A 19,290-nucleotide genomic window follows, 5' to 3' on the forward strand; every position below is an offset into this window, starting at 1 on the left:
GCAGCTCTTTCGAAGCAGTACTTGAGATTTATCTGTGGCACGTTATCAGCGTTTACTCAAGTACAAGAATGGAGATGAGCTGTTGGGGCAAGAGGGCACCGTGGCACTCAGATGTGGATTTTCTCCTCCTGAAGAGCTGCTCTGGACCTCATGGTCCCCAGGGAGGCTTAATTAGATGTCAACTTACAGCACAGTGACTGATCAAGTTACCGGCACAAAGGCGTCTTTCTGGCATGATGGGTTCTTAAACAGGAGCTATCTATAAATCTTACCCTCCTGTTAGATAAGATGTAAATCTCCCTGTCTGTGCTTAGCAGAGCCACCAAGTATATCACAGGGGGAGGTGATGACAGATTAAGCCCTCTGACACATTTTATGCAGAAATGAAGAGAAGGAATAAATTTCTCGGTGCTGCAGGATCCCACCAGGGTGGGCTCTGGGTGAGACATCCCTGTGGGGCTGGTGCTGGCAGGGGCAGCTGAGCATACAGAGATGGCTCTGGCCAGGATATGTGTGGATGGCCCGCAGGAGAGGTGGTGCAGTTTGTGCATGGTCTGGAGGATGTGCAGCCTCCCCATGATATGTCGGGGACAGCTCAGGTTGCTGTTCTTGCTGTTCCTCTCCTCGCTCAGACCTGCAGAGATCAGCACCAATGTTACTGGGATTGCCACAACCTCCCCCAGGTCCTCCCCCAGCTAATCCCAGGTCCTCCCTTGGCACCTGCACTGGCTCCACGAACCTCTGGGGAGCATGGGCGATTTGTTCTGACAGTCACACTGCACACACGTCTCCAAGAGCAGAATTTACTATTCCATGGCTCAACTTTCCCCCTGCCCCCCCCCCTTCTGTCTGTACCATGTTATTAACAGATCAGTTTTACTCTTTCAGGGCAAAGCTCCCGCAGGCTCTTCCAGGCTGTTGAGCAAGAGAGCTGGCCTCAGACGTGCCGGGAACATCCACCTGATACCTGCAGCTCAAGGACTTACCTGGACTTTTACATTTATTAGTGAGATTATTTGTACTGGAAGATGTCAGAAACACTGAGGGATTAGTTTTACATCACAGTAATTATCCAGCTCTTTAATCCATTTATTTTTTTCCTTTTTTTTTTCTCAGCCAGGGCTGTGTATATATAGGCCATTTCCTGACTCTCTCTGGGAGATCGGCGCAGTGTGGACAACCTACAGGAGCACTCTGCTGGAGGAGGTCCTGGTGAGGTGACCACCGCGCTCTTCCTCGCAGAGGTTTCTGTCCCAGGGTTGTGCTGCAGCTCCTGTCCCCTTGGGCTGGAGTGAGCTCTGCTCAATCCTTTCTGCAGGAGTGCAGCATTTAGCCCTTGCCGTGCTGTTGGGAACCGTCTCCAGCTAATTGTCTCTTTCTGTCCATTAAGCCAGTGCATCATTTAGCCAGGCAACGGTACCAGGCCTGAAGATGCCAAGGATCTGGTGCCTTTTGCTCCTTGGTGGCTGGCTGGCAGTGTCACAAAGTGCCGGTGGCCCGGGGGCCATCCTCAGGATGGATATTGGGACAATCGACCGTGGTAAGTGCTCAGCCACATGGGCACGTCTGTCTGTCTGTCCGTCCGTGCAGCCAGGGCTGCCTCCAGCCTGTGCCATGGGCCCTGTCTCCTCCTTGGAGGTTCTGTGCTGAGCCCCTTGTCTTGTGCAAATTTTCCAGCGGTCTCCACTGCACTGAATGAGAGCAATGTTCTTCAGAAACTGGTGCAGGAAGCAACAAAAAAAAAGTCAAACATGAAACCCATCAAAGGCATCTCCAGGTGAGTGATAATCAGCGGTGTTTCACCAGGAGGCTGAGTCTGGAAATCACAAAGCAAGAGCAGAAGGTTTGGAAGTTTTAGCCTGGAGGCAGAAACAAATCACTCCTCACTAACAAGTGTGGTATTAAGGCTGGTGATTTTCCGCATGGTTGTGTCTGCAAAGACACAGAGAAACTATAACTTAAAGGCAATAAAGCACGTCCTGCTTCCGAGCTGGCTGGGCTTGGCTGCTGTGGCCTTGTGGTGCTGGGGGGTTGCTCTCGGACCTGTGGGTGCTGGCTCTTGGGAATAATGTCCTGAGGAAACCCAGAAACACTGCGGGATCAGATCTGGCCCTGTCAGGCAAGTTGGCTCTGGGTGAAAACGTTGTTTTGAATGCCCTAACGTTTTGCTTCACTTTTTCAAAATTAAACTGCAATATTTTTGTTATGAAGAAACGTCTTCCTGAACTGAGAAGTGGATTAAAATGTTAATAAAAAAGTTTGAACAAGAAGCAGAGGACTAAAGGTGGTGACAATAATACCAATAGGAAGTGGTTTGACTTACAGGTCCGGCCGTCTGCTCTGGCAGATCTTTCCCAGTGCTTTTCCTCTGTTTTCCCCCAGGCTGAAGGTGACAGACCTCCGTCCCCCGGAGATATCGCTGACACTCTCGCCAGGCGTGGGGCTGTTCATGGCCGTGCTGGTCCGGATGACCATAGCTGGGAGAAGGTGGCTGGGCAAGGATGCCCGTGGGACAGCTGCTGCAGGGCTTTGCCAGGCAGCCCCGCGCTGCCGGCCGTTTCGGGAGGTTTTATCCCCTGCTAACTGTGATTCATTCTGTGCAGCTTTATAGGAGGAAACATGGAAATCAAGGTGGCAGCAAACCTGACCGCCAGCGCACGGCTGGCGCAGGACTCCCAGGGCTGCCCGTGGTTCAGCACCAAGAGCTGCCGCATCGCCCTGCTCAGCGCCAAAACCAATCTGCCCAGCAAGTGAGCACTGGGTGTGCTGGGGCCCTGCTGGGGCAGCAGCAGCTGCGGGCAGATGCCAGTGGTACCCCCGGGGCAGGCAGCAGTGCTGCTCAGCGGGGATTTTCAGTCTCTGGGCATGGGCTCGTACAGAACGCAAGCACTTCTCAATACAAGTGTTCATGCGTCGAAGGTCCTATTTTTCCCACTAAGAAAACCAAAATGTTTTATGGACAAATTCAGGCCGGCCCTATCTGTGTTATTGCACACAGTGCTCATTTCTGGCCTAAGTCCTCATTTGAGTGCTGTACTCCTCAGATAACCGAGCTTCTGCTAGGCGTGGAAGCTTTCAGCTTTGTTTAAAGCCAGAAGATGGAATGCATTAGAAAAGATTTGTAAAAAGGGAAAATACCTTTTATTGGATGTGAGCCATGTTTCGGCCTAATCCATCCCAGACATGTTTCTTTAGCACTTGACTGTTTACGGTTTGGTCTGTAGTAAGTAGTCACTGCTCCGTGCCTCGCAGCCGTGTTGGCTGATGTGTTCTCTCTGCCCAGCATGCTGCCCCAAGTCGTGAGCAAGTTTCTGGACAGCAGCCTTCAGAAAGTGCTGCCCAGCCTGGTAAGTGCTGCCTGGTCTGCCCCGTGCTTCCTGAGCATCCCCTCCTTGTCCTCCTGCTCCTCCTCTCCACGGCTCAGTGCCAGTTTGCCCAGTTGTGCTGTACGGGGGAGCTGCAGGTAAAAGGGAGCGCTTCGAGCCGTGGCTGCTGGCAGCCCGCTGCTCCCCTGCCCAGCACCAGGGTGGGCAATGCAGTTTAAAGTCGGATTTACCCTGAAATAACCTAATTAAACTAGGGACAGAGAAAACAGAGGCAAGTCCTTGTCTAGGTGCTTACAATTGGAGGGTCCCAATGGGATTGTGCTGGCCTGGTGGCACAAAGCTGTGCTCCAACAGGAGCGGCCGTGCAAGGTGCTCTCACAGCTTTCTTCTTGCCCTCCAGCTGTGTCCGGCCGTGGACGCGGTGCTCAACCTCATGAATGCAAAATTCACCACCATGACTTGTAAGTTGTGCTCTCTCCAGCCACCCACACCTGAATCCAGCACCCACAGGTGGCACTGGTGATGTGGCCGCTGTTCCTGAGCCGTGGCGCAGGGTGGGTGCCTCTGCCTGAGCCTCCCCCCTTCTTCCCCACAGCCACAATCCCTCTCGGCACTGCTGGTACCATCCGATACGCGTTGCTGAACCCACCTGTGACGAGCGAAACTTTCATACAGCTGGATTTGAGGGTGAGTGCTGCTGCCAGAGCCGGAACTTGGAGGGGCAATGTTCCCGACACCTGTTTGCTTGGAGGCGTTGTCCTTCTCAATGGCTTTAAACTAAAAGAGGAGAGATTTAAATTAGAGGTTAGGAGGAAATCCTTCACCCTGAGGGAGGTGAGGCACTGGCACAGGCTGCCCAGAGAAGCTGTGGATGCCCCATCCCTGGAAGTGTTCAAGGCCAGGTTGGACGAGGCCCTGGGCAACCTGATCTGGAGGGTGGCACATCCCTGCCCATGGCAGGGGGTTGGAACTGGGTGAGCTTTGAGCTCCCTTCCAACCCAAGCTGTTCTATGACTTTATGATACTCAGCCTTTGGCAGCAGAGGCTTTGGAAGGGGTGCAGGTATGTGCTGTTTGCATCATACCACCCAGCCACCTCCTTGGTCCATCGTTTTCTGTAGCTTTTATTGTTCTTTCATTGCTGAGGCTACAGAGAGATGCATCCAGTACCTGGACCAGTACCCAGTACCCTGGATGTGGTCCAAATACAGATCCTGGAAATGGACTTGTACTCTCTGACATGGCTCCTTCTACGTGTCCTTTCAGACCATCCTCCACAAAAAAGAGGGAGAGGAGGTGGACCTTCCAGCAGATCAGCCATCTCCTACTTCCCTGCCACCAAAGAGGGAGGCTGCTACCCAGCTCATCCTGTCTGCAGGCTTCTTGGGTGCTGAGCTCTCTGTTATGCACGCGTCCTTCAGCCTAAACATCAGCAATAATATGGTGGGTAATTTGGGCCAGAGATTTTCCTCAAGGGACCCCTAAAGAAACCTGTACCTGCGTCCAAGGCAGATCCATGCTCTTTTCATCACTCTCTGGCACTGGTCGGTGGCTGCAGACAAGTGTATTTGGGGAACACGAAAGGGATTATCAGTAGTTTGTTCTGTCTGTGTTTTATGGAGTCCCTGGTTTATAGGGATTTATGGACATCCTTCATGCATGGCCTCAGGGTGCTCCTGCAGGTCCAGCAACAGCATCCGAGATCCTGCTAGGCTCAGGCAATGACAAGATCGTGATACCAAACGTGAACACCCTTACAGGGCAGCACATTGACATTGCAAAATTTTCTGCAGTGGTAGCACCCTGTGCCCTGCCTGGTGCCCACAGCAGAGGAGCGCAGTGCCTGCGGTAGCCCCGAGGGCTCAGCAGGTCCTGGGCACCAGCCAGGGTGAGCCCGAAACACCGTGGGGCTGTGGCAGCCTCCAGCCGCCGAGCTCTGCAGCCTCTCTGCCCCTCTTCACTTCTCAGTATTGAACTCCCCCCAGCTGAGTGCTTTCAGTCCCTGCCTCTGTGCTTCCTCAGCAGATCCTCGGGCTTCCCACGCTGGTGACCACCACGCTTGGAGCCCTCATCCCAGAGGTGGGTGGACTTTGCTTGATCCTAATGGTCTTTGGGTCATCTCAGGCTATTAACAGCAGCAGGTAATGCTGTTTTCCATCCACCCCCTGTGGCCAATCACAAGGACTCCCTGAGAACCTATTCCTCGAGACCAAACTGGTGCTTTTTTTCATTTTATTAGCAAAATTGTTATTAATAAGACTAATAGGACCTGCTTGCCTGGCTACCATTGACTTTGGTGACTGCTACTGATGCTCAGCAGCCATCAGGACAATCCTCAGAGCAATGAACTGCAAAGGAAAGGGGAAGTCACCCTTTGGTTTGTCTCTCCCCAGCTTTCCATGGTGCTGCCTCCATCACAGCCGCTGGTGATTGAAATGAGAGAAACAAATCCACCGCTGGTGACAATAACCCCGAACAAAACCATTATGCACCTCTTCAGCACTGCCGAGTTTTGGGTTTCCAGCCCGGATTCCGATCTTGGATCCCTCTTTGTCCTGGATGTGGTGAGCTGAAGCCTTTTGCAGTTGGTGCTGGCTGTGGTCGCCCCTGCCCCGAGCCAGCAGACGGCAGCGGGGGGCGTGGGACATTGGGCAGGGGCTGCGGGGCAGTGCCTGGCCCTGGGTCAGGGCCTGGAGCAGCCGCCGGGGACCTGCTCGGCTGCACACTTTGTCCTGCTGGAAGACCTGCACCCCTCTTCTCCCTGCAGCACTCCGACCTGAGAGCACAGTTTGCAGTTGAGGAAGAGAGGCTGCAGCTCTCCCTTGCTCTGGACAGGTAACAGCTGCTGGGCTCTTCCCAGTGCCACCACGAGCACAGGGACAGTCCCGGGCTGCTGGAGAGCCCGCACGTGCCACATGTGCATTTCCATCTCTCTGCATGAGTTTATTGCAGTTTATACTAACAGCTATTTAAAAAGAAAGAAAAAGGTTCAGCATGACATAATGCAGCTGAACTGAAACCCAGCTGGGGTCTTCACTCTGAAGAGTTGAAGTTCAGGCTCCAGCCGAACAGCTCGGGGGGCTGGCGAGCTGGGTGCTGGGTGCAGGGCAGGATTGCTGTGGGTGGCGGGGGGGCTGCAGGCTGTGATCCCCAGCAATTTCTCTTCCCACAGCTTGTCCCAGGTGGCCTTGGTGTCCTCCTCCATCGGCACATTTGATGTGAGTTCTGTGGTGGGTGTGGGACAAAGGCAGTGCTGAGATCTCCTCCATGGGGCTCAGTGCTGGTGGGCTTGGGTAGGAATTCAGTCCTTGGAGCCTGGTCCCGTTCCTTTCATATCAAAAACAGACTCATTAAAACACTAAACAAGGTCAAACTGAATGCCAAGGATCAACATTTAAAGGAAGGTGTTGTAAATGACAGATAAACTGCCCAAACTGCTTGCCCACAAACACAAATGCTCTGGGGGGCGTCCCTGTTCGTAATGCACTCTGCGAATTCCTGGGAGGGTTTGGGCCATAAATAACTGCCCGCCGCCTGCTCTGCCCTCATGCCACGTGTGCTCAATGTTCAAGTCTCCAAATCCCAACACAGCAGCAGAGCCATGCAGCAGGGTGAGAGCCTCAGGACCTGTGGGCAAGGTCTGTCTGTCTGTCCGTCTGTCCGCAGGGCTGGGTAACCTTTAGGCAGTGAGGAGGCACCTGCAGCAGCGGTGGCACTGCCCTGAGTGCCCATGCTGCTGCTGGCGCAGGGGAAGGCTTTCATTTTTGGCAGCTTTCACTGAAATTTAGAATTTTTCAAATGTTCCCATTTGTCTTGGGGTAGCGGAGGGACCTGTGCAATTTTCCTGTGATTTGGGGCCGCGCTGGATGAATTAATGGAAGTGAGCCTGACAGGCATGGCTGCTGGCATGCAGAACGATGGGCTATGTACATCACCCCTCTGTGTTTCAGGAGCTGCCGCTGAACAGAGTTCTCGCAGACATTATTCATGTGGCCTACGTGCCATCCATCAACAGTAAGCACGGCTATGGCTTCATCTGAGGATTCGCTTTCTGCACAGGGAAAATAGCTCTCATTTCTTTTCCTATAGCTTGTTGTTATCTTTTTTTTTTTTTTTTTTCTTTTTTTTTTCTTGGAAATGGCATTGACTGGCTGACCTTGCATACTTCTCCTGCCCTCGGTGGCAGTGAGTAACGGTGCCCAGGAAAATTGCTGGCCTGTCATTGTGCAGCTGCGGGGCATGCAGCCGGAGCTGGGGACGGGCTGGGGGCTCGGCACGGCCCCTCCTGGGCAGATGGGAGAGCTGGGCCCCACGGGCAGCTCCAGCAGGGTCTGCGGGCTTCCTCTCTGACACCTCCCTGAGTGTTGCTGCTGTTCTGAAACTCAAAGCCACTTGTCAGGCAAAACTGGGAACAGTTCTCCTAACTGTTCTGAAGTCTCCAAAAAACGACTCGTCCCTCTTTGCCATGCCAAGGCGTCATTAAAATGCCCACCCTAGAACACCAGTTTATCTGCTTAACTCATATGGAAAGCATGACGAAGGACGAGATTTTATTCATGCTAATGTACACAGGCCAGGGTGCCAGTCCTGCGTGCTTTCCTTCTGAGTGCTCCCCAAACCTCCTGCAGAGCCCACAGCGGGCACAGGGGTGGTGGGGCTGGGACCCCCTGACGCCTCCCCGCTGGTTGCAGGGGTGCTGCGAGGAGGGGTCCCGCTGCCCCCACTGCTGGGCACCCAATACCGGTGGGCAGAGGTCAGCCAGCTGCAGGTAGGCACGGGCACCAGGGATCCCTGATCATCCCCACCCAGCAGGGTGACTCTGAGTCCTGCCCCCGTGCTTTTTTCTTTTTAAATCTGCAGAATGGGCTCGTGCTGGATGTGCCTGTCACGGAGATCTGACGCACGGGGAGGGACGGCTGCACCCGGCTGCTGCTGCGCGACTGAGCCGGAGCGGGGGGCAGAGGGAACGGCGAGGGTGGTGGCTTTCCTGGGGCGCTTCTTCCTCTTTGCTTGACTTCTCAACATTTTCCCTCCTGAGCTAAAATTAAAAGAGCGGATCACGCAGTGACGGGACTCTGGCCTGCTGTGCATTCAGAGGAGCCAGCCGGGCACGTCTTCGCTGAGGTCGCATTTCTGCAAAGAGCTGGCCCCTGAATTGATCACGTCTGTAACAAAAATGTCACAGGCATTGGGGCGATGGGGGGCTGCGGAACCCACATCTCCCCTGGGAGGGGGGAAGAAGGGTTCCCAGGGGTGTATACCCCTGCTGTGACAGGAGGGGTTTGTGTCTGCAGCCGCATGCATGGGGTTGCGCATTTTGGAACTAGTCAGGGAAGCACGTTTGGATATCTCCCGGTGTTTTTTAATATTTCAGAAGTGCCTCGTATCATGGTTTATTGGCTGCATTGCGGATATTGATCCCAAACATATAGTTCACTGATTGCTGGATAATTACGTGTCATTAGTACGCCAATAAACAGCTTTGATCCTCATTTCATTGAACCAACGTGAATCGAACATTTTTTCCTGGTGACAGGTAGCTGGTGTAGGATTAAGGTTATCTTTGAAAAGATCATTGTGTTTTTAAGAAATTGTCCTCAAGAAAATCTCACTGTGAGGCAGGCTATGAAAACCCCATTTGTTTTCTTGTGTGTGCTGCCAGACACAGCAGGCGTTTGCTCTGTACTGCTCGTAAGGAATTGTCTTTGTGAGAGGCTCTAAGCAATGAGGAGAGCAGTCATAAAGCCAGCTCCCTGTGAGGACTGGTGTTTATGATGCCTTCCCTCCTCATTGCCGTGCAAGCACTGCCAATGCCAAGCATTTTTAAAAAAGATTTTCCTCATTGTTCTTGCTTTAGCTAATAAAGAATTGAACAGTTTGGGTTGGAGCTCCTCTGAGAAGGAGAAATAAGAATCACAATATCTGTATGCAGCCCTCCTAGGAGAAACAAAAGCTGGAAATCTCAGGTGGTGCCTATTTAATTTTTCATGAAACACTTAACCACGCTGCCAAGCCGTGCTATCACATAGCTGGCATTTAATGCCCCGGGACAGCTGCTCCAGGCACAGATTTTGGATGCACACAGAGGTCAGCACCACGTGCCGGGGCTGTAGGGACCCCGGCCCCAGTCCCCCAGCAGAGCCTTGTGTGGTCGCTGCTGTTGGTACGGGGAAGCAGAACCCAGGGGGCTGCTTCCTGAAGCAGAGCTCTCCATTTTGTGTTGCTGCTGTGGCCAGAAGGGTGAAGGTGTGAGGGGGGGGCTCTGCCTCTTGCCCTGGCAGCCAGGGGTGCCCCATGTGCGAGGCACCACTCCCCCAGCTCCAATTGTCGCTCCCAGAGCAGATGCAGTCCCAATAGCCAATTCACCAATAATCAATCATTATTTCACCCATGCTCAGGAATTGTCTACCCCTCTTGTTAATGCCAAGATCCTTAATCCTACTTGGTGCTGTGTCCCTGGTACAGCCTGTCCTTACGTCTCAATTCCTCGGTGATACAACTGTCAAAGACGTAGCTGCTCTCATTGCTCCCATTCTTCTTTTGAACAAGCCCGTTCTGATGCAGTCTGTGTGTCTTCACGCGCTGATTTGGCCTCGGGTTCTTTGGGCTTTCCAAGTTGCTTTAGTGAGAGCTGGACCTTGAGCTGTGATTCTCTTTATGGGAATCTGCTTTGGTTTATCTGAAATATTTGGTTGTCAGAGACCTCTTCATTCAGTGACAGCGGGTGAGAAGCCAAGTTACAGTCATGCCTAAAAGGTCACTGCTCAGGAGCTATTCTCTGCAGTGCCAAAATGCCCCGTTACTGTGTGCCGACCATCAGCAGGGCTTTCTTTATGGTCAGTCAGGTTTCGTATAGTGATTGATTGCCCAAAGGATGAAGTGGTTCAGGAGGGATGATAACATAATACCATCTTGTTAACACCCTCTTCCATCTTATCAAATGCCACGATCTAGCAGTGACAGCAAAGCTTTGTGCTCCGGGGGTGCCTGACTGATCAGGTTGCAGGAGAGTGACAACTCTGTAAGTACTTTGGCACCTTTGTCATCCCTTCCTTGGCCTTCAGCTAAGATATTTTTTAAAGCTGGAATTAATGTGTGACAAAAGCTGGCTAATCTCCTGGAAATACTTATTTCCAAGTTTGCAGAAAGTATTAACTCCGAGCAAGCATTTTTCTGGGCTATTATTCCTCCGAGCTGGGGAGCAGCCCATCTACCCCTGCCATTAATCATCATGACAGCAGAGTGAATAGTTCACAGCTGCCCCCTTGGCTGGCCATCGTGTCCTCTCCTCCACCAGGGACAGGTTGCATGGTGCGTGCCCACACGGGGGGCTGCGCTGGGGCTGCGGCCCCAGAGGATGGCTTTCCTTTTCCTGCCCCAAAGTCTGCTTTTTTTGGTGCAGGCTGAGGCAGCAGCTCCATGCACCTGTGTGGTGCTGGGACCAGGACCGAGGGGAGAAGGAGAGAGCCAGTGCCTGTGGATGCACATGATGCATTGGCTCACCAGAATTTGTTCTCCTTTCCTACTGCCTGCAGCAGTAAATTAATTGGCAGTAAATGAGGCGTGATGAGGTGGGATGCGGTTTTTCAGCACGATTCCAAAAACCTTTCCAGAAATCTGAGGGCATGCAGGCCTAGATGGAGGGTGAAGACCCCGGGCAGGTGCTCGGCTGTTCCTCTCCTGCAGCACATTTGTTGCCTGGGATAGTGCAGCCACAGAGACCACCTCTCTTGGTATGCCCATCCTGGATCAACATTTCCTCCAGGACTCAAAACAATTCTGAGCCCACCAGTTCCAGCTTGGGAGCTCCCTGGCTTTGCAGTCGATAGCGTTACCCTTTGAGCAGTTTCTCCCATGGCAGCACATCCCACCTTCTGACCTCCTCAATAACACAGCACAGAGAACTGCACCAGGACTTGGTGGTGGGGGCAGCTGGCATTTTGACACATTTTTCAGTCAAGGCTTTAATTTCATTCAGAAAAAAAGTAGCATTTTATGAGGACACGACTTTTCAGCCATGTCTACATCTTGATGCAGGGCTCATGGGACAGAGACCAAGCCCCAACCCATAACGTATGAACCGAGGCAGCGGTTGTGTGCACATCCATGAGGACTGGCACCCAGGGCTGGGCTGACCTCTGCCGCTACACATATTAGTCATTGCTCAATGATTTACCCAACTCCTAGTATCTATAAGGAAATATTTGCAGTAGAAGTCACCAGAAACCATATATTGTTTGTTTTGCTCCCCACTAATTCTTCTGGATGTCCTCCATGACATCATTTGCCTCATTCCTGGTGAGAAGATCTGTATATAAGGATGCGTGCTGTGGGGCATCTTCAGAAGGCAGGGACATTGGACGGAAAGATCCGTACACCGAAGAGATCGGTCAGGTAAGAGCAAAACTATTCCTCAAAAAGCATGTTCTGAGCTTCTGCTTCTGCAAATCTGAGTGCCTCCCAAAGGCAAAGCCTTGATGTCAGCTTGTGACTATTTTTTTTTTTCTTTTAACAAAAACCATTATTCTTGCCTGCTGCCTGACTGAATTATGCTCTAACAAGCAAAATGTGAGGCAGCCTTCACTGCGAGTTTCTGAGGAACAGACGTGCATGTTCATTGTATTGGCAGTCCTTGAAACAGAAAGGGTATTTTGTGATTTTCGTAAACAGTTACCAGATTAATTACTTATGGTATAATTCTAGTGTCCAAGATAGCATTTTTACCTAAGGTGAATTACACCTTTCACATTTGCTTTGATCCTTTTTGATGTGCTATTTACATTTAAATAGATTCGGGGCAATGAAGTTCATTACGGTTTTATAAAAATGCTTCAAGTTGTAGATCCCCCAAAATATTTCAATGGCGCTGAAACTTTTAAAATGATTTCCTTCTTCGTGTGATTCTTGGAAAAGGTGCTTTTATGCAGAGGCAAGCCTCAGATACATGATGTTTGTGATAGATCCTGACACTCAGACAAGGAGATGCTTTCCCCACCAGACGTGCCGGTGCATTTGTCTGTGTGCTGCTGCTGCTTTTCTTTCTGTGACATTCCCGGTCAGTAACAACACGCTGACCAGTGCTGGGGGCTTCAAGCAGGACCATCTGAGCAGCTTCCTCCTCTTCATTTGGCTGCCGTGATGGTCTTTGCAGCAGCTGCTGCTGGGGCTGTGGTTGCTCCTGCAGGGAAGTGCTGTCAGGACCGTCCTGTGCCCACTGGTGCGGTGGAGAGGAGGGAGAGCTGCCCACAGCTTCCTCTCTGATTTTGTCTTCCCTGCGAGCCTCTCCTTTCCTTCTTCCTCCTCCTTCCTCCAGCCACTGCTCTGTGCTCCCTGTTCCAGCATTGCACTGATGCCAATTGCTTTCCGCAGTTATCAGAACCGAAGATGTTCAAGTTCTGTGTGGTTTTCCTCCTCTGCGGCCTGCTGACCCCTTCGCAAGGACTTGCTGGAAGTGCCTCGGTGTCTGCCAGGGTGGATAAAGATGTGCTAGAAGGCGGTAGGTGTTTGGAAGAGACAGGATTTTTCTGTTTTGAGACCACTTCTGCTCTTTCTGCCAGGCTGACACAGCATGTTCGTGTGCTGGGGTCAGCATGGCTCACAGTGACCTCTCAACCGTTTCTTCAGCCATTACAGGGTCACTAGGCAACGGCAACCTTCTCGAAGGGCTCCTGGGTGGTCTCCTTGGTGGCGGTGGTCTTGTTGGCGGTCTGCTTGGAGGCGATGGACTTGTTGGAGGTCTCCTTGGTGAAGACGGCCTTGTTGGTGGTCTCCTTGGTGGTGATGGACTTGTTGGTGGTCTTCTTGGTGACAAAGGACCCGTTGGTGGTCTCCTTGGCGGTGATGGACTTGTTGGTGGTCTTCTTGGTGACAAAGGACCCGTTGGTGGTCTCCTTGGTGGTGATGGACTTGTTGGTGGTCTCCTTGGTGGCAAAGGGGCCGTTGGTGGTCTCCTTGGTGGTGATGGACTTCTTGGTGGTGCCCTTGGTGGTGATGGACTTGTTGGTGGTGCCCTTGGTGGTAATGGACTTGTTGGTGGCCTCCTTGGTGACAAAGGACCCGTTGGTGGTCTCCTTGGTGGCAAAGGGGCCGTTGGTGGTCTCCTTGGTGGTGATGGACTTCTTGGTGGTGCCCTTGGTGGTGATGGACTCGTTGGTGGTGCCCTTGGTGGTGATGGACTTGTTGGTGGTGCCCTTGGTGGCAATGGTGGTCTTGCAGGTGGTCTCCTTGGCGAAGATTCTCTTGCAGGTGGTCTCCTTGGTGGCAAAGGGCCCGTTGGTGGTCTCCTTGGTGATGATCCTCTTGCTGGTGTCCTTGGTGGTGACGGAGCAGTTGGAGGCCTTGTTGGCAGCAACGGTATTGCAGGTGGTCTCCTTGGTGGCAGTGGTCTCCTCGGTGGACGTGGTCAGCGCGGCCAAGGCACGTCTCCTGAAGGAGGGCTCCTTGGCAAGAACGGTCTGCTGGGCACCATCCAAGGGCTCACAGGGTGAGTGAGAGTGGGAGACGCGTGTCCCCCGAGCAGCCCTCTGTGCGTGGTCTGGGCAATGCTGGGGAGAGAAGCTTGTGGTGTGGGCTCACCGTCCCCTCCTTCCCATCCTTGGGGCAGCTTCATAAGGGTTCAGCTGTTGGGAGTTTGTGTGTGCCCCCTACCTCAAGGGTGCCTCGTGCCCGCTGCAGGCTGGCCCTGGCTGGATGGGAGCCCTGCGGGCTCAGGGTGCAGAGGACCCCAAGACCATGGCTCAGCGACTGGCCACAGCACCGGGGGCCAAGGGGATCCCAGCAAAGCGCTACTGACTGACTTTCCTTGTTTCGACTCTCCAGGCTGAAAATTGTGAACATCACCCTCCCCAAAATAACCCTGGGCTTCCTGCCAGGCGTTGGGCTCCAGCTGAATATCTACACCCAGCTGCTGGTAGATGGCAATGGGTAAGTGGCATCTGTCGGGGGCACAGCTCAGGGCAGGGGTTCACCACCTCTTCGGAAAACAGATGGATAGAAAACCCTCTGAGATGTGTGTCCTCCTTGGGCTGTGCAGCGCAGCGGGTGGACTGCTCCAGCTCCAGGTGGAAGCAAACATCACAGCGAGAGTCCGGCTGGTCCAGGACAAGTCGGGGGCTCTCAAGCTGGTCGTTGAAAACTGCAAGACTCTTCTCGGAGACGTCAACATCCGTGTTGGGTAGGTCTGCATGTGAGCAAAGTGCTCGTCACTGACGCAGCTGTGAGAAACCTTTGCACTATTGACCATCAAAGAGTGCATGACGCACCAGATGAAGTGTTTTTTTTTTTTAAGTTTTAGCTTGAGAAATCATATTGCAAGGTTGTGCTGCAGTTCTGGCATTGGGCCTGGTTTGGGGGTGCTTGGTTTTGATGACATTCTGGCACTGACGTACAGCCCTGAACAGTGCCAGGCCTCATGTTTCTCTTGTGTGAAGTACATTTATTTTCCAGCTGCTCATCTATTTCACATTTTGTTTCCTCTTTGCCTGTTACCCAGACCCAAAGTGCCACTTGTGGAGAAAACCTTAAAGAGCGTCCTCGGCGGTGTCCTGCCCGGGCTGGTAAGTGCACGAGCAGTGGCAGCAGCATGCTGCGGGTGGCCGGGCACCAGGACGGGGCTGTTTGCACAGCTGCAGCCTCACCAGGTCACCCACCCAGCCCTGCCACCATGGCCAAGGCTCTGTGGGCAAGTGCATTTCTGAGAAATGTGCTCGTGTAACGGGCACCCCGCCTGCACGAGTGGAGGGTCTCGCCCTGGCAGTGAATCCCAACCTGGTGCAGCAGGCGTGTGGCGATGCTGAGCCCTGCATCAGGGCCCCCCAGCAGCAGCCCAGGGCAGGCAGGGAGGGAGCTAAGGAGCTTTTAGCCCCGGTGATGCCGTGCACAGAGGCTTTTCTGGGTGCCCCGGGGTCCTGACCTCTCTCTGCCTCCCCAGCTGTGCCCTGTCGTCGACACCGTGCTGGGAGTTGTGAACTCGCTGCTTGGCTCCGTGACTTGTAAGTGCTGCGGTCCCTTCCTCCTGTCCGCGTGCCCCTCCTCGGGTCTGCCCTGCTCTTAGGGTTTGTTTTCCTTGCGCTGGGCACATACAAATGTTTTAACAACTTTTTGAAAACACGACTCTCCATTCAAGCACAGCATTCAACCTCCCTTGCCCCCAGAGCAGCAGCAGGCAATGTTTCCTGCAAAAAAGCCACTTCAGGACCCATAGCTTTTGGAAACAAGAGTTTTGCTGCAGAACAGTGCTTGCCAGCCCCTTGTCCGGCTGGGAATGCTGTGAGCAGGGGCCACCCACAGCTCAGATATCTTTTGGGACCGTGGTATTTGGGATTAGTTCCTCTCCTTGCAGCTTAGGAGCTCTCCTCCCTGTGTCTCACAGCTGTGCTCCCACTGGGGGCCCTGGGCGATCTCCAGTACACCCTGTCCTCCCTTCCCATCATCGGCGACAAGTCCATCCAGCTGGATCTAAACGTGAGTGCTGCCAAATGCCTTCAAATCAGCAGGTTTGGGTGGTTCATCCAAATGGGGTGGCTGCTTGTGCAGGACTGCCTGTTTCCAGCTGTCTGAGCACATTCACCGAGCGCTGCTGCGTGGGGCCCGGCCAGGTCTGTGCCTGTGCCGCTGCCGGGTCTCTGCCTTATTCTCTCCTTGCTGACCCTGGAGGACAGCATGAGTCAGACCGGCTTGACACTGGCTAATTAAGCATAATTACAACACTCGCACAGTTGTTAATCAGAAAAGCCCAACATTAGCATTTCATACAGGAGCAGTAGGTCACCACTTACAAAAAGGTTTCATTTGTAAGTGGTTTAAAAAAGTTTGGTGTATAATTAATGGGGGTTATAATCATGCCAAAAATATTGGCAACGTGTCTTACTCATCAGGAGATGTCACAGTGCTTGGAGTGGGGAGCTCCAGCAAATGCTTCCGTTGCCTGTGCCAGGGCAGCCGAAAGCAGCTCTACAGTTAACAAAGCATCAATTGATGGCGCAGGTGGGCAGGGAGCCTGGCAGCCCCTCTGATGCCAACCTCCTGCCCCTGTTTTTTCCCCTGCAGCTCCTCCTCAGGGACGCGGCAGGCAACGTGGTGGAGCCCGTGCGCGGGCTGTCATCGCCTGTCACCCTGCTGCCAACCACCGGCCGCGGGGTGCAGGTGGGGCTCTCGCAGGACGTGCTGGGCGCCGTGCTGGGGCTGGCCCAGAAGCAGGGAGCCTTCAACCTGGACATCACCAGCTCAGCGGTGGGTTGGGGCTCACGGGGTGTAGGTGAGCCTGGCAGAGGCTCCTGCAGAACCCTGCCGGCTGCTGACCCCGCGGGTGCTGTTCCCACAGGTACCCAGTAGCATCCCGCTGTCCACCTCGGCCCTCATCTCAGCCTTCCCTCAGGTCAGCCACCTCGCACCATGTAATGCAGGGGATAAAATAGATGCATTGCATGCATTTGTCCCTAACCCCCCCTGGCCACGCCAAGGCTGCTGGCCCTGATGGCTCCTCTCCCTGCACAGCTCTCCACTGTGGTCCCTGGGTCGCTGCCGCTGGCACTGCGTGTGCGGCCGGCCGATGTGCCACAGGTGTCCCTGCGGGATGGGAAAGCCACGGCCACCCTCCAAGACACCATCGACGTCGTGACACGGCGCCCAGGCTTCCCCGTGCAGACCCTCTTCAGCCTGGACTCGGTGAGCGTGAGGCAGGGGGATGGTGTGGGGCTGCTCCCTGCGGCAGCACCCGTGCCCTTTGATGCCCCACGTCTTGAAAATGGCCTTTTAATGTGCTTGTAACCACACGCAGGTGAAACATTTGATGAATAATTCAAAAATTAATTGAATACGTTTAAGTAAAAAATTAAATAAATTCAAAAAGATGGGAATTCCAAATCCCAAGGGGACAGATCCGTGGCACCATCTGTCTGAAAAATGCTATTTCTAGACACAGATGGGTGTTTTTTCACCATCTGGGTTATTTATAAATATTCCATGTTTTATTTCCAGTCTCGGGGAGCTGTGCTGGGAAATAACTTCATTTCTTCTGTTGTTGCAATTCCAGGACATCGGTCTGAACATCACCCCCTCCGTGGCCAGCGGCAAGCTGCGCACCTCCCTGGCCATCGACAGGTAGGGCCCAGCTCGGCAGGGGGGGGCTCTGCTGGTGGCTAACGGGAAGCACGAGAGAGGGGTGGGAGAAATGTGAAGCTTCTGGGGGCTTCAGGGCTTCCCCCGGCACCGACCTCAGATGAAGAGCATGCCTGAAGTAATGAGAGAGTTTTTGTGTATTTGTATGGACAGGACAAATTCTGGAGCAAAAAGGGTCTGGGCACTGCTCAGAAAGTGATGAGGGCTGCTCTTAATTGTTTTTATCTTTTTGTTTTTATCTTTTGTAGAGTCAAACTGAGACTGGCATCCTCACAAATTGGCCCTATCAATGTAAGTGCTTGCGATGGTCATGCTGCAGCAAGTGATTTGTTGACCAGGAGCTATTTGTAGGGCAGGGACACCGACATTTGTTGGCTGGAGGGGCTTTGCTGTAGGAAGCTTCCTGGCATCCGCGTGTCCCAGCCCCAGGCATCCTGCGCCCACAGAGCTTAGCTCATAAAGCTGCCAGTGCTCAGCCTTCACCCCCAAATTGTCATTTCCCTCGGGTACTGACTTGTGCCTCCTCCCTCTGCAGGCCTCCCGGCTTGAAGGATGGGTGACGGATGTCCTCACAGCTGCATACGTGCCTGCCATTAACAGTACGGCGGGGGCCGAGCCCTCCCCTTCCACACCCAGCCTGAATCCCGGCCCCCTCCCCTGCTGGCTGCTTTGGGGGCTTTGCCTGCAGCCAGCCGCTCTCTTGGTCTTGCAGGTGCCGTGAGTGCAGGGATCCCTCTGCCCAACATCCTCAACACCAACTTCGAGAACAGCCAGGTGGACATCGCTGATGTAAGGCTCTCTTTTCCCAGCATTGCTTTCCCAGGGGGGTGCAGGATGAGGGGCCCCTTCCCGAGGAGCTGCTGCTCGCTTTTAGGGGCTTCCCCTGCAGGATATGGGGAAGAGCTGGAGAAAACCCAGCTGACAAAACTGAATCGTTTTTGTGCTTCTTCCTGGCAGAACACCTTTGTGATCAACCAGAAGCCTAGAGTGCTCTAAAACCAGCTTATCTCAGCAAAACCTTGCCCTTGGTCTTGGGATGAGGCAGATAATTCCCCGTGAGCCTGGAGAGCCCTGGTCGTCCCTAATTGCTTCGTCTTTATTTTCTCTTGAGTATTGTCATGTGTTATTGCCGTGGCCCATAGGGAGGGATGTTTCTGGTCCATCCGTCCTGCTATAGCCCACATGGGGGTATGGAGAAGGTGCTCGGCTGATGGATATAAGGGGGCATTTTCTGTGGCCAATTCTAACACCCTAAGTCTGGAACCAGAGCCCCTGTTCAGGCACAAATGTTGCTCTCAAATTCCTCTTCCAATAAAATCCTTCACTGCCTCAATACTTCTCTCTCTGAATGTTCTTCGGCTGTGGGTTTCCAGCTGCCAGGATCCATTTGTCCCTGCAGTGCCCCTACACCATAGGGCACATGGAAAGGCCACGCAGCTCAGCGAGGAGGCCGTACCCAGAGCCAATAATCCCATAAGCTGCTACCTAGCAGAAAGCACTTGTGCAGCTCTGGCCGTGGCTCCAGCTGTGAAGCCATGTACAAAAAACCATGTGTGGCTGCACAGAGCCACCACCGTGTCCTCCCGATTGCCACCACCAGGAACCAGCTGTGTCCCCCTCTCCCAAATTTTCCTGTTTTTCTGGAAATCTCCCTGCTTTTCAGGAGCCAGAGCCCCAGCCCCAGCCACACACACAGCTCCCTCCCCACACCCCAGCACCCTGGGGCTGCATTGCAGAGGCAGCTCCAGACCAGTGCAGCCTCCCTGGAGCAGTGTGGGGACCACCAGCAAGGCACAGGAACGGGGCTGAGCCTTCTGCTCGATAACTGAGCAGGGAGAGCCACAGCA

At 53.5% G+C, this 19,290-nt stretch overlaps 2 protein-coding genes across 2 annotated transcripts; both read left to right on the top strand.

Moving 5' to 3' along the window:
• The first annotated feature begins 1,373 nt into the window (after window positions 1-1,373).
• Window positions 1,374-11,575, top strand: BPIFB6 (BPI fold containing family B member 6). Its single transcript, XM_068700698.1, has 15 exons — window positions 1,374-1,540; window positions 1,678-1,777; window positions 2,383-2,487; window positions 2,604-2,750; window positions 3,284-3,347; window positions 3,727-3,787; window positions 3,922-4,013; window positions 4,592-4,768; window positions 5,351-5,404; window positions 5,719-5,889; window positions 6,093-6,160; window positions 6,498-6,543; window positions 7,276-7,339; window positions 8,017-8,093; window positions 8,186-11,575. Exons 1-15 carry the CDS (start codon window positions 1,432-1,434, stop codon window positions 8,222-8,224), a joined length of 1,374 nt encoding a protein of 457 aa, XP_068556799.1. The 5' UTR covers window positions 1,374-1,431; the 3' UTR covers window positions 8,225-11,575.
• Window positions 11,576-11,578: 3 nt separating this feature from the next.
• On the top strand, window positions 11,579-18,768 carry LOC137865561 (BPI fold-containing family B member 3-like). Its single transcript, XM_068700697.1, has 16 exons — window positions 11,579-11,719; window positions 12,695-12,821; window positions 12,950-13,808; window positions 14,144-14,248; window positions 14,358-14,498; window positions 14,817-14,880; window positions 15,255-15,315; window positions 15,696-15,787; window positions 16,373-16,555; window positions 16,647-16,700; window positions 16,820-16,990; window positions 17,358-17,425; window positions 17,692-17,734; window positions 17,979-18,042; window positions 18,156-18,232; window positions 18,401-18,768. The coding sequence occupies exons 1-16, from the start codon at window positions 11,591-11,593 to the stop codon at window positions 18,437-18,439; spliced, it is 2,277 nt and encodes a 758-aa protein (XP_068556798.1). The 5' UTR covers window positions 11,579-11,590; the 3' UTR covers window positions 18,440-18,768.
• The last annotated feature ends 522 nt before the right edge of the window (window positions 18,769-19,290 follow it).

Source organism: Anas acuta, chromosome 16 (assembly GCF_963932015.1).
Source record: "Anas acuta chromosome 16, bAnaAcu1.1, whole genome shotgun sequence".
Classification (NCBI taxonomy): domain Eukaryota; kingdom Metazoa; phylum Chordata; class Aves; order Anseriformes; family Anatidae; genus Anas; species Anas acuta.